This window comes from Trachurus japonicus, chromosome 15, assembly GCF_045865225.1.
Source record: "Trachurus japonicus isolate A0001 chromosome 15, Traja_1.0".
NCBI classification, from domain to species: domain Eukaryota; kingdom Metazoa; phylum Chordata; class Actinopteri; order Carangiformes; family Carangidae; genus Trachurus; species Trachurus japonicus.
The window spans coordinates 30,825,443-30,839,899 of NC_140921.1; the positions used below are offsets into that span (position 1 = coordinate 30,825,443).

Below are 14,457 nucleotides of genomic sequence, written 5' to 3' on the forward strand. Positions count from 1 at the left end.
CTCTCCTACTCCTCCTGCAGTTGCTGCCCCCTCACCCACCCCTCACCCCCTCCCCCTCTCTGCCCCTCTCCTCTCCTCCTTCTCCTCCTGCTTCATCCCCTCGTCTCTGAAGGAGGGAGGGAGACGTCGTGGCGTCTTCAGCCTCTGTGCTGGACGCGGCCGCGGCAGCGACGCACCGCGCTGATCTCTCGGTTCGTCGTCACGACGTCGGTTTACAGCAACCGGTGAAACTGACTCCGCGATCTGCCTCCGCTTCGGCATTTTGGTGCTGATCATCTAGATGAGTTTACCTTTCCTGCCTCCTCCGATCACTTCATGCTGGAGCTATGCTAATAGCATCCGTAGCTAAGCTTTCCTCCAGCTCCACGTTACACTTGTTCCAGGCTCTGCCCGTCGTTTTCCTCTAGAAATAGAAACTTTTCCCAACTTTTTTATCTCTGTACCGATCGCTCTCGTCTTCTCCTTCCTCTTCACTTCTTACTCTGATCTACAGTCTTCTTCGTTCTACACATCCCAGAAGCCCCAAAATTACTCACAGTGGCCCTCATTTATTAAACTTGCGCAGGATCTGGTGTAGATTCTGGTGTAAATATCAGTGTACGGCAAGTGTCACGTGTGATTTACTAAAAGTGTGTACGCTGCTGATTTCGGCGTAGAACCGGCGTGGTGGTGATAAATCCGGCGGCTGAAAACGAGCGGAATTTAAATGTCACGCCCCGATATATTCCTGCTTTAGAGGCGTCGCCCTGCCCCTTTTACGACATGGAGACACGGAAGACGGCCAAGAAGAGACTTTACTGACGTTACCGCGTTGAACAGGGAGAGGGCGGCAACATTAAATATCTGGACATTGATAGATTGATAGATTTTGTGATTGATAAGCGTCATCCCGGTGGATGGAGGCTGCAGACGCACGTGTCACCGACCACGTCAGGAAAACCAGCGACCTCATGAAATGCTGCTGCAGTTTACTAAACACAAGTGACTGAGGAGAAATCATATAGGCATAACACTGCTGCGAACGCAACTTTATAACCATCAGCACCGCTGGTATGGTTCGGCTGATGGAGGGATGTGAAACACCGGCTCGATGTCCCGCTGACAGGTCCCGGTGACGGGAAAAAAAAAAGAAAAGAAAAACACTCCGCGGAGATCAGCTGCACCTGGACAGGTAGCGGAGCACCCCCCCCCCCTCCGGTGTCCGTCAGAGAGAGAGACTGAGGAGCCGTCCGGTCATGCTCTGGTGCTGCAGATGTTGGTTTGTGTGTGTGATCTACAATAACAGGTCTGTCTGTCATTGACTGTTTCTGTTTACACAGCTGATTAACTAGCATCTGTCACGTCGTGGTTTTTAATTCATCTCAGTTGCTCAAAATAAAAGTCGAGTTATATTTTCAACACAGACTTGGTTTTATCGTTTCTTTTTTTTTCTTTGGCTACTTTTTATCTTTTTATCAATATAAACAACAACAACATGTGGTCCACATGGCTGCGTTATTAGACTATGGTTTAATAATCATTTTGACACAGCAGCACTCCTTCCTGCATGTTCTACGCTGGTTCCAAATGTGCGTACACCTGGTCAGAGCTGGCGTGAGATTTGTGCGTACCGTACGCTCACGCTCAGATTAATAAATGCCGATCCTTGCGGTGAATTTGGTGTACACCCATTTTTTTGGTGTACGCAAGTTTCATAAATGAGGGCCAGTGTGCGCTACAGCGTCCCCATTTACCAGCCGCAGAAAACTGCGTTTGACGTATATATACGTCAATGGCACTCAATGAGTTAAAGGTACATTGTGTAAGAATTCCTCCCATCTAGCGGTGCGGTTGTATATCGCACGCAACTCAGTCGTATTTTTTATGCTGCATTCACGTGAAATCGGTTAGATGGCAGACGGACAACAGCCGCTGCAGGTAACGGCATAAACAAGCCTCTATGTAAACAAGTGGCCGGTCAGCACGAGGCAAAACAATACACGTGACAATATGTTGTCATGGCGATGTTGTATTGTTTACCTGACCCACGTTTTACCGGCTTTCTCTCCACTTCTGTGACTAAAATAACATCTGGTTTGTTACCGACGGCCGTTTTTCCGACGGTGCAGTCCTCACAGCGTTACTGACTGACTTTTCACAGACGCCACCTCGACCTGAGACGACAGCTCTGGTGTCTCCGCTGAGTTTCCGTGGTTTCCTACCGTCACGCTGCCACTGAACGTAAAAAAAATGGCGACACCACATGGCAGCCAGCACCGAGCTTACCCGCTCCATGGAGATATGAATGATATGAACGGCTCATTCAGAGCTGAAAGGAACACGCACTTTTGAACGAAATAATCGATTTTCGTGAATATAGATAACAGGAGAAGTTACACAATGTCCCTTTAACTCTATGTTTGATGTTTACATTTTTTTTTTTGGGGGGGGGGGGTAATTTTTGTTTTGTTTTTATGGTATTCTTTTTAAATGTTTTGTCTTTATGTAAAGCACATTGAGTTGCCTTGCTATGAAATGCACTATATATAAATAAAGATGCTTTGCCTTTATATGATATAAAAGAAAAGTTCACTCACTTCTCACAGAAGGAAAAAACTCCACCTGCTGTCAGAAGATCCCAGAGGACAAAGCCTGTACGGACGTACCACGATGATGATGAAGAATATGAGGATGAAGATGAGGATGACAATGAAGATGAGACAAGACCCAAACCCATCCCTGCATGCTACCTGAGGGGCCCTCCGCTAGGCCCCAGACCTCCTAAACAGGTGTGAAGCAAAGGTGTAGGAGCAGCCAGGCTCTTTATACAGCAGTTTAATTTGCTGTGAAAAACTGTTTTAACACTGACTGTTCGATTTAAATCTGTTATTGATGAATGTTTTATCAATTGTTTTTAATATCTGTAACAGTAAGATTCCTGCTGTGACCCAAGTTCAAGAAAGCTGCAAAGAAACGCTCAACTGTTCAGCTGGAAATCAGTCCACAAGTTTATTTGAAGTTGTTCATGTGATCATCAAACAGCAAACACTTAAATTATTCTCTTTGATAGAAAACTCAATCCAAACAGACCTCCAGGAAAAGAAACGGAGTGATCCAGACCCCGAGGAGGCAGGAACAAGTCCACACACACAGGAGAGAACAGACAGAAACACACTGGGACCGCAGTGAAAGATGGGACGAGAGGCCGCTACACAACCAGCGGCAGTGGGACGATGAACTCAGAGACAGCTCTGGGGACTGGTCTGCCGTCAAAGGTCCAGGAAAGGAAGCCGGTCCCACACAAGGGACAGGATGGCGGCTCTGGCTGGTCTCTGTAGGTCTCCTCCTGCTCCTGGGTGCCTGCGTCCTCGGGGTCTTGGAGTTGGACAAAGTGAATTTAAACCCTTTCACTCTAGAAAAGTAAGTTCTGTGGAGCAGGTATACTGCAATGAAAGTGAAGACGTAGACTACAGGAACACAAAACCATTCCTCAGGACTTCTGGGCCATTTTCACTGTGATGGGCTGCAATGGAAGAAAACACCTGCTTTAATCTTTAATGCTTATTAAATGGCCTGAACAGCTGTGTGTAATATGTGTAGGTTCACTTTTTTTAAAAAGGGCATGCCCTCAGTTCTGCCTGGGCTTTGGCTGAGGATCTGCCAAACACTATTAAAGGGATAGTTCAACATTTTTGGCAAATTGGCCCATTGCCATAATCCCTATAATTTTAGAGTATTTTGAGTAGATTCGTTACCTTTAATTGTCGGTGCAAGCTATTTTTAGAATGACGGAGCAGAGCTCATGGGATTTCTTGGTTTCCCTCATCAAATACACAATCCAACAACTCCACAACGCTCTGGTGGACAAGTTGTGACCTGCACATTCACCACGCCATGAGATAATAACAGAACGTTACCAGAGAGAGTTGTTTTAGAGGTAAATGCAGAGACTGCTTGCCACTGACGGGAACACGTATCGGCAGTTTTGCATGAATTTACCTCTAAAACAACTGTCTCATATTGTTCTGTTATTATCTCATAGTGTGGTGAATGTGCAGGTCACAACTTGTCCACCAGAGCGTTGTGGAGTTGTTGGATTGTGTATTTGATGAGTTTGAAGAGGGAAACCAAGAAATCCCATGAGCCTCTGTAGCATAGCTCTGAGCAGCTCACGGCTCTGCTCCGCCGTTCTAAAAACAGCTTGCACCGACAATTAAAGACAACAAACCTACTCCCATGACTATAGGGATTATGGCAATGGGCCAATTTGCCAAAATGTTGAACTATCCCTTCAAATTCAACCCCACAAATAAAACCGACTGACTTTCAATCAGTGATGATGCTGCATTCACAAACCTCCAGTATTACTAAGAGCGAATGCGGCACACTGTTGTGAACAGTCTGGGCTGCCTTTCAGAGAAGAGGAGGTTGCTGTTGTTGTATGGAGCCATGCTAATGAAGTGCTGAATGCCATGGACGGTGCAGACGTACCTTGCTGCAGTAAGGACACTCTCCGAAAACAACGCTGAAGCTCTGCCTGCTGGAGGGCAGCGCTCGCAGCCACTGAAGGAAAAAGGAAGAAAAGGAACCACTTCATCACATGGTTACCTTGAATCTGGTGTGTCAGTGTCAAGTGACGATAACGCTTGTTTCAATGTACACTTAATACTGCACACTTTAATGGTATATTCAAGATTACCAACACTTTGGAGCGTCTGAAGGGCTTTTACGCGCGACCTCAGAATGTTCTCCTGTCATGTTTTCACAGCTCTAAAAAGGAGCTCATTGAATATCTACGGCCGTGCATATATCTTTTCTTCATTTGACTCTGATTAAAATTGTTTCATTTTCTATGTGGTATTATAAGATTACAGTTTGATGTCACTCTGTGTCAAAATGGAGAAGGTGCATTTCAAAACATCACTCACACAAGTTGGAATCCTAGTGCCTATTTATCCATTCAGCTCTGTTAGAGTCTCTGGTGGCTCCTTCACTACAATCACTGAGCACCAGCACCAGGGATGCAAACAGCGCGCCGAAAAGCGAAACTCGCTTTTTTCATGACCAATTAGGTGACTTGTGTGAATCGTTCAGATCCGAAGAGTTTTTGTTTTTGGGAGGGGGGGGGTCTCAGCGTCTCAGCTGGGGTCAGTAAAATGTTTTTCTAACAGGCTGACAGTGACAATCACGTGAAACTGAGGCGAACTCATTCATGGTTGTCTCTGATTATACTGGTAACAGCCGACCTCCAATGTGGACGCGCGACGTGCGCGCTCATTAAAGCGGCGCGTCCGCGTGCATTCGGTGCGACGGCAACGCACGGTTCTCTACGTTGCTGTATCAGGCAGGTGTTTCCACGGAGTTCTGCCCCGTTTCAGAGGTGAAGGAAGCCTTAAAGACGTCGCCTCCGCGATGTAGAATGTGTTCAATTCAAAAAGTGAAACTAACACATTATATAGGCCTATATGTCCATTACACACTGAATGAAACATCCCATGTCTTTATTTATTAAGTTTATTTTAATAGTAATAATTATGACTTACATTCAGTGAAGACCTAAAAGATCTTTTTTAAAGCATTTTAATATAGAAATGTTGACCTTCTGAAAACTATGTCCATCTATATGCACTACTTGGTTGTACTTGGCCCCCCCCCCCCCGGAAATTCCTCTCTTTTTTGGTCCTGACCCGTTTGCATCCCTGCAGCACAATCTGTACCTTTTTATCATATAATATAAATCGATATTTGTTTAATTTGTGTTAGATCACAGTTTATGTTGGAGTTATATCAGGCGTCCTGACAATCGCTAGTTCCAGAAACAGACTGTCACAGTTGCTGCTGCGCTTCCTCTGCAACACACATGGTCAGAGGTAACAGACGAGCTGCTTTTGAGGAAACTGAATTTTCGATTCAGCAGCAGGACAACAACACTACACCCACAACACTGTTATTTTATATTGATTAAAACACAGAATGTGTTGCACAAAAGTAAAATGGATAGACTCATTGAGCCCAGCCTTACAGTAGTGAATGATGCTGACTGACTGATGATATTTATCAGCCCTGAGCCACAGTCTACTGAGCTGCTCAGGGCCTGCAGGGAAGAGGAGGAGCACTTCAAATACACTGAACCTTGCCGCCATTACCACAAATAAACTACTTTCATTACATGTATCATTATTACCAAGGTTGACCTCTTATAAAAGTCTGCTATGTTGTGGAGTTGGAGTAAATTAAAGACTACACCACAGTGGATCCCAGACTGTCTCTGGACTTGACCTAGTCTCCAAATGAATAAACATTTCAAGTTGCATCAAGTCTTTGGGTTTTTGATGTTAAGATCTTGTAAGAATCTTGTTAGCTCTTAGACTCGAATAGTTTTAAACTAATGATCTATATAATCTGGATTTAATGCATTAAGTCTTAACAAATGCCTCAAGGCATCTGTGGTTAAGTAATTAACTATTATAAACAGAAAGTCAGACAGACTCAATGTGACATCTGACCCTTTACTTAACTATTTTATTTATATCTGCACAAATGAAGAAATAAAGCATGTGTATCAGTACTAACACTACACTGACCTACACAACATTACAACATGGGTCACATCTTATGTATTGGATAGATTCCATGATCTACTCTCCAATAAACAGGTCAGTATTTGCAAACTAGTTTTGTGAGTTATGCTGTGTTCACATGGAGTCCGGCAAACGGCAAACGCCGCTGGATAGAACGGCAAAAACAAACAAACGGTCCAAGTCAGACGGGAAGATGGCAAGACGGCAGAATTAAAATATTTTAACTCTGGACAGCATATCCATTTTCCGTTGCTGTCAACTGTATTTTTTGCTGGTTTCCCCCAAGCTTTACCGTCGCTCTCTCATCCATTAACATGACATCCAGTTTGCCGTCTGCTGGACTCCATGTGAACACAGCATTAGTTTGATTAGTTACATTTAGAAGTGAAACATTATTCAAATTCTTGATATCTATGTGACAAAACACTTTTATAATTAAAGTTACACATACAGTACAACATCCAGCCGGCCTTTTATGTGATGCATTCATCAGCGACTCCTTTTATGGTTGTGTGGGTCTGGAGCCAGCTGACACCCTGGTTAGTCTTATCACAGGGCTCATATCCACAGCTACAGGCTAGGAGTTGATTCTACACAATCTGGCCTACACACTAACAAACACACTGAGTGCACACAACCTTGTGGCTGTGAAGTGAGTATTTGTGCTGCAGCAGACAAATGAAGCTCATCTGAGGAACGCTGGTATCGACACATCTGTCTGTTCTTGTCTTAAAGCCCCAGTGTGTAACTTATTTGACTTTTTATTAGCAAAAATCAAATATTGCTTTCATAAATATGTCGAATCAGACCCGCATACAAATGAAAGCTTTCTGGTACCTTAGAATGAGTTGTTACAAGTTCAGCACAGTGTGTATGTGTGTGTGTGTGTGTGTGTGTGTGCATACCTCATACAAACAGGCCTGGTGGAAGGGTTGGCCACAGCGAGGGTCGTTACACACCTGATCAGGGATCGCAGCTTCAAGACGATACGAGTAACAAATCCCGCACTCAACACTGAACGCCTACACACACACACACGCACACACACACAAAGTGAATGGAAATAATCAGCACTCAGCTTGTTCACACACGATACACAGTACAGATGCTGAGGATTTGGGCAGCACCTCTGTAACCACTTAGAGACAAACACACTAGTTAGATTTTTTTTCTGACATCACCTTTAACACTCTATCACTCTCACACACACACACACTTTCTCTCTGCTCTTGTTTGCATGTTGGTGTAATGAGAAGCTCCTGTTTTTCTGGAGCTATCCATTAAGACAGAGGATGGCAGCTTTAAAAAAAAATAAAAAAAATCAACATCTGGTCAACTCAACTTTTTTGCACTCCTCTGAATGTTAATGAAGCTGAGGCATTAATCACCGCGGTGACAGCGGATAAACACAACGCCCTTTCAACCCATCGCAGAGAGGGGAGGGGAAAGGAACGTGCGCTTAAAAAAAAGAGAGAGATAAATGGTTTTGCATAATTAAAGCGATTTGATAGTGCAGAGAATTCTGCCATCTTTGTTATTCTAATGATCTTATCTGTTAACAACCCAATTAAAGGAGAATTCTGTGCCCACCTCTTGGAAAAACAAAACACAGAGAGAAAGAAAAAAATATGGAAATAGACAGAAAAATAGGCAGCGGTGTACGTCCGCCCCCTTATAACTTAAAGCTCAAACACACAAACAGGAGGACACAAGCAAAGGATGTAAGAAAGATGTAAACACACACACACACACACACACACACACACACACACACACACACACACACACACACACACACACACACACACACACACACACACACACACACACACACACACACACACACACACACACACACACACACACACACACACACACAAGTACTTGAGGCAATCGTGATGGGAGGGGGCAACTGTGTGACATACAGATTTTTCGTGGGTGGCAGGTGACGGGAATTCGATCTCCAAAACATCCCGGAGGTTGTGCAAGACGCTGGAGTCGGGGTTCCTGCCAGTAGACCACAGACAGCTTCACACACTAATTAACCACATGCAAATAAGCCTGCAAAAACACTGGGGGATGATTAGGAGCCTTTTACCAATGCTATTAAAAAAAAACATACGAAAAAAAAAAAAAAAACAGGAGAATTTCTGCTGCTTCAAACTGAAGCGTGGTGGAGGAAGATTCTTCTCAGACTTTAACAGGAAGATAAATAATCACTCTTTATCTTGTCACTGTGCAGATTTCTCCCTGTGACTGTGTGTGTTTCCTGACGGAGACTCAGATGGTTCTTTACTCTCCAGGTTGTGACTGATAATGCTGCAGTATGTGCAGTAGGACCTCAGGTCGGGCTGGAGCACACACTCATCCCATCCCATTAAAAAAAACGACAATAAAGACACAAGTGTTGAGTGTATCTGAGCCACGGAGCTCAGTGAAATCACATCACATCACCATGAACCCACAAATACCTTTAGTTATTTATTTATTTCTATGACTCATCTTATCTAAACGTATCTCATATCATTTTCAGGCTGGATGTGTCCTTTAGTGAACTCTGCTACAGCATCAGAGCAGGGTGCTGAGCTCCCAGTGGCTCTGTTGATGTTTGTGCGCATGCCCAAGATTTTCTGCGAGAGCCATCCACTTCTAGCCTGGCTCTCGCCAGACCCTTGTAGTTCCGCAAAGCTCCACCAGAGGCGCTACGCTCAGCTTCACACAAGGGTCTGGACTCGAGGCCAATGCAAACTTCTTCCCCGGAGCAAAAAATAATGAACCAATCAGGATCGCCGGGCGGGACTTTCTGAGGTGTGACGTAGCACTGAAGCGACTGTTTGAGTCAAACAACAATGGCGGCTCGCAGTGAGTGGCTGAAGTAGCACGTCATTCAAGATAACGGACAAGTGGTTTATCCAATCACATACAAGATTTTTTTACAAGGCCCCGCCTTCTGAAATGAATCGCCTATGGAGCAGTCCCAGACCCTTGTGTGGAGCTCAGCGTAGCTTTGCGGAACTACAAGGGTCTGGCGAGAGCCAGGCTAATAATAATAATAATAATAATAAATTTTATTTGTTGGCGCCTTTCAAGAACCCAAGGTCACCTTACATGTAAGAATGAGACAAAAACAAGAAACAAAAACAGGTATAAATTAGGGCTGTCAAACGATTAATTTTTTTAATCGCGATTAATCGCATTTTTTCCATAGTTAACTCGCGATTAATCTCTATTAAAAATATTATATATGGCGCTTTGGACTTTCAACCCTCCAAAGTGTTATAATCTCTAGACAAACAACTTTTAGACCAGACCTAGCAGGCCTAGTACCTAATCATAACACATGATGCATGAAACTCACACAGAATTGAAACGAATTGCATCCAGTGGAAATTGCCCTTTACTTTGCTACGCCTCTGCCTGGCCATGTGCATTTGTTGACAACAGAAGCGTCAAAAAATCAATACATCGCCACGTGCATTTGTTGACAACTGACGATGTCAAAAAAATCAATACATGGCCATGTGCATTTGTTGACAACAAAGCCGTCAAAAAATCAATGGATGGAGCTGTGGATATATGTTAGACTGTGTATATTTGTGTAGCAACCAACTTGAAGGTGCCTTACCGCCACCTACTGGACTGGAGGTCCCACACTCCAGTCCTCCAGTCCAGCAGACAGAGGACAAAATGGGCCGCGATTAACCGCGATTAAAAAATTTAATCGCGTTAATTTTTTTAATTAATCTAATCGCGATTAACGCGTTAACTCTGACAGCCCTAGTATAAATACAATAGCACATACATGAATACAAAGAAAATACAGTGTGGCTAGAAACACAGATAAGGTGGATAAAATGGTTAGGGGACAGAGCGTTATAGGGAGTAGGATAATTTAAAAAGGTGTGTCTTGAGGTGGGATTTGAAGGTGTCGATGGAGTCCAGAGTGCGTATGTGTAGTGGGAGTGAATTCCAGAGTCTAGGTGCAGAACAGCTAAAAGCCCGAGCACCAAGTGTGGTAAGTGAGAAAGAGGGGGTGGAAAGCAGGGCGGCGGATGAGGAGCGGAGTGAACGGGGTGGGATATAAGGATGAAGCAAATTAGAGAGATATGGGGGGGCCTGGTTATGGAGAGCTTTGAATGTTAGCAGAAGGAGCTTGTAATGTATACGTTGATGAACAGGGAGCCAGTGAAGTTGCATGAGGACTGGTGTAATATGATCCGAGGACTTGGTACGGGTGATGATTCTGGCGGCGGTGTTCTGGATAGTTTGTAGGCGGTGGATGAGTTTCTGTGGTAGACCGGTGAGGAGGGAGTTGCAATAATCCAAGCGGGAAGTGACCAGGGCATTTACAAGGATTTCGGTGGAGTGCTGGGTGAGGGAGGGGCGGAGTCTGGAGATATTGCGGAGGTGGAAAAAGGCTGTGCGTGAGATGTTGTTGATATGGGATGTGTATGAGAGGGTACTGTCCAAAATAACACCGAGGCTTTTAACTGCGGTTGAAGTGGAGACCAGACAGCCGTCAATGAGAATACTAGGGGGGTGTGATTTGGAGAGTGATGATTTGGATCCGATAAGGAGAATTTCACTTTTATTGCCGTTGAGTTTTAACTTATTGTTTGACATCCAGTTTGTGATGGTTTGCAGGCAGTCGATAAGGGCAGTAGGTGGTGATATAGTGTCCGGTTTGGTGGTGATGTAAATTTGGGTGTCGTCAGCATAGCAGTGAAAGTGGATACCAAAGTGACGGAAGATATTGCCAAGAGGGAGGATATAGATGATGAAAAGTAGGGGCCGAGGACAGAACCTTGCGGAACACCGTGGGGGAGTGGTGAGGGTGATGATCTGGAATTTACTCCTTGAATAAACTGAGAACGGTCAGACAGGTAGGAATGGAACCACTGAAGAGGAATACCAGAGACCCCAGTGCCGGCCAAACGCTCTAAGAGGATGGTGTGAGATATAGTGTCGAAGGCGGCACTGAGGTCTAAAAGTATGAGGATGGTGAGTAGGCCAGAATCCGCTGCTAAAAGAAGGTCGTTTGTAATTTGAATGAGAGCTGTTTCTGTGCTGTGATTGGACGGAAACCAGACTGGAAAGGCTCAAAGAGGTTATTGTTTGATAGATGGTCTTGGAGTTGGCTGGCTACTGTACGTTCAATGATTTTTGAGATGAATGGGAGGTTTGAGATAGGGCGATAGTTATTGAATTCAGTGGGGTCTAAACCAGGTTTCTTTAATATGGGTGTGACTGAAGCGGTTTTGAGTAGGGAGGGAACAATACCATTTGACAGGGAGGAGTGCACAATTTCCGTGATGAGTGAGGAGAGTGTGGGGAGACAGACCTTGACCAATGTGGTAGGAAGTGGATCGAGTATAGAAGTAGCAGACCTGGAAGACATGATTAGTTGAGATACCTGTTGATTTGACGGAAGATGGAAGGCAGACAGGGTAGTGGTGGGCCGGACAGTAGCATTGAGCCAAGGCGTGTTTGACTGAGAAGACAGGCAGGGGGTGAGATGGTGATGTATGGAGTAAACTTTGTGATTGATAAAGTCCAAGAATTGCTGACACTGAAGGGCTGATGTGAAGCGTGTGGCAGTTTCTTTGGGCTTGAGAAGTTTGTTTACTGTGGAGAAAAGAGTCCTGGTGTTGTTTCCGTCGCGGTGGATGATGTTGGAGTAGAAGGCAGATTTGGCAGCATTTAGAGCAGTCTTGTAGGAGGTGATGTGGTCCGAGTACATTTGAAGGTGAACAGTGAGTCCGGTTTTCTTGGCAAGGCGCTCAAGGCGGCGGCCATGAGTTTTAAGCTGGCGGAGATCTGAGGTGAACCATGGGGCAGTCCTAGGGAAAGTCACTGTGCGGGTTTTTATTGGAGCCAGGGAGTCCAGTGCGGTGAGTAGTGTGCTGTTGTAGTGGTCGACAAGTTCAGTAACAGAGAGAGGGTGTGGATGAGAGATTGACATAGAAATTAGACTGTTAAGTTCTGTGGTGTTGATGTTCTTAATGTTACGGAAGGACATGATACGGTCTTGACGGAATTTGGAGACAGGAAGGTTGACATCAAAAGTTATGAATTTGTGATCTGACAATGGGAGTTCTGTACCGGAAAGATTAAATGGGACAATACCAGAGCAGCAGATCAGATCTAAAATATGGCCCTTATTGTGTGTTGGAAATGTGACATACTGTGTGAGGTTAAAACTATCCAGTGTGGAGATAAAGTCAATGGAGAAAATGTCCTTAGGATTGTCAACATGAATATTAAAGTCCCCTGTTAAAATGATATTTGGAGTGATGGCACATAGATCTGCTAAAATAGATGAGAGTTCAGTGATGAAGGTGGAAGAGGCCTTAGGTGGACGGTAAACAGACACAATAATGGTGGGTACAGGTCCCTTTAACTGCACAGCCAGCACTTCAAATGATGGTGAATCATTCACAGGAATGGGGAGTATTTTCAAACTCTCGCGATAGATCAGGGCCAGGCCACCGCCCCTACCGGAAGTGCGTGGTTTAGCAACATAAACATACCCATGCGGCAAAGACTGGTTTAAATGAAAGAAGTCACTAGGCTGCTGCCAGGTTTCAATGAGACAGACAATGTCCAAATTAGAGTCAGCAATAAAATCGGAAAGAAAGGTTGCTTTGTTCGTGAGAGACCGAATATTAAAAAGGGAGAGCTTGAGAGTGACGCTGGAAAGTTTCTGAGTCCGTAACACCGGGATTAACACAGAGTGGTCAACCGACCTCCTAACTCGGTTTGGCTCACGTGATCTCGCCGTCCAAAAGGGGGAAATGGCGCGGCTGTTATCATCCCCGGAGCAAGGAGTGATTGTTCGATGATTTATTATGAGTGTGGGAGAGAGAGAAAAGGAGAGAGCAGGCGGACAGGTGTGTACACTGGTAAAAAGTCAATCTCGTGCGTAACGCACAGCGTGCCGGAGTTTGGCAGCGAGTATGCGGCATCCCAACACGCTCAGGTGTAGACCGTCCCGCCCAAAGAAGGAGGGACGCTCCCAGAATAAGTCAAAGTTGTGGATGAAGCAGATGTTATGTGCTGCGCAAACGGAATGGAGCCAGGTGTGGAGATACAGAATCCTGCTATAACGAACATCGCCACGGCCCATTGTGGGGAGCGGGCCAGAGATAAAAGCGGACTTTCCAGAGTTATTAAGAAGATTAAAAAGTTGAGCAAAGTGAACTTTTGTCAGCTCCGATGGCGTATGGGTGGTGTCGTTCGTGCCGCAGTGAACGATAACTTTTGTAATTGTGAGGGGCGCTGACTCCAGGAGACCAGGAAGTTTTTCCAGGATGTCGGCGGTCGTGGCTCCAGGAAAGCAGTGAGTAAGCGCATTCGCAAAGCGGATGTGCCGGACGATGGAGTCGCCAACGATCAGAGCAGTGGGGGGGAAGAGAGGAGTGGGTTCCAGGTTCACAGCAGTGTGAGATGGGACAGGAGCAGCAGCGGCAGGAGTGGAGGAAGAGGAGGCAGAGAAGGAGGATGGGAGATCCACAGCGGCTGCCGGAGCTCCAGATGCGGGGCTGGGATCCAGTTTTGGAGACAGAGACAGCTCTTCGGGTAGCTGAGGGCGGGGAAAGCCACCAGAGCGCCTGTTGACAGCCTCCCTCAGCAACTTGCGGCGGTAGGAGGACGACTTCCCCCGCTGTTTGTCCTGCTGAGAGGAGGCCGAGTGTTTGCCACGGACCACATCTGTCCAGGGCAGCAGGTGTGTGGACCGGTTTGGTGGGAAGGTGGCCGAGTCCTTAGGTCTGGCTCCAAACCTGAGCCATGTAGCGGGCGGGGATGGTAGCGCCGTCGCCGCAGCTGCCGCTGGAGGAGTCGACGCGTCTGGGGGGGAAGTTTCCACCGCTGCCGCCGCTGCATCTGGAGAGGAAGC

General features: G+C 45.6%; 2 protein-coding genes across 8 annotated transcripts in view; one reads left to right on the plus strand and one right to left on the minus strand.

Moving 5' to 3' along the window:
• Positions 1-3,403, plus strand: part of LOC146973946 (serine/threonine-protein kinase VRK1-like) — a 31,433-nt gene extending 28,030 nt beyond the window's left edge. For 4 of the 6 annotated variants that reach the window (XM_085800955.1, XM_085800957.1, XM_085800956.1 and 1 more), the window contains 2 exons: positions 2,586-2,768; positions 3,050-3,403. In XM_085800955.1, the coding sequence (XP_085657081.1) occupies positions 2,586-2,768; positions 3,050-3,403 (537 nt within the window). Of the gene's footprint in view, positions 1-2,585; positions 2,769-2,909; positions 3,011-3,049 lie in introns of those variants that run through there. The other 2 variants (XM_085800959.1, XM_085800961.1) reach the window with 2 other exon arrangements.
• fancl (FA complementation group L) overlaps positions 3,320-14,457 on the minus strand; it is a 49,658-nt gene continuing 38,520 nt past the window's right edge. Inside the window, exons 11-14 of one of the 2 annotated variants that reach the window (XM_085800962.1) lie at positions 8,486-8,567; positions 7,466-7,582; positions 4,471-4,542; positions 3,320-3,502 (exon numbers count right to left, since the gene is read on the minus strand). In XM_085800962.1, the coding sequence (XP_085657088.1) occupies positions 3,470-3,502; positions 4,471-4,542; positions 7,466-7,582; positions 8,486-8,567 (304 nt within the window). In that variant the 3' untranslated portion in view covers positions 3,320-3,469. The remainder of the gene's footprint in view (positions 3,503-4,470; positions 4,543-7,465; positions 7,583-8,485; positions 8,568-14,457) is intronic. The other variant, XM_085800963.1, reaches the window with a different exon arrangement.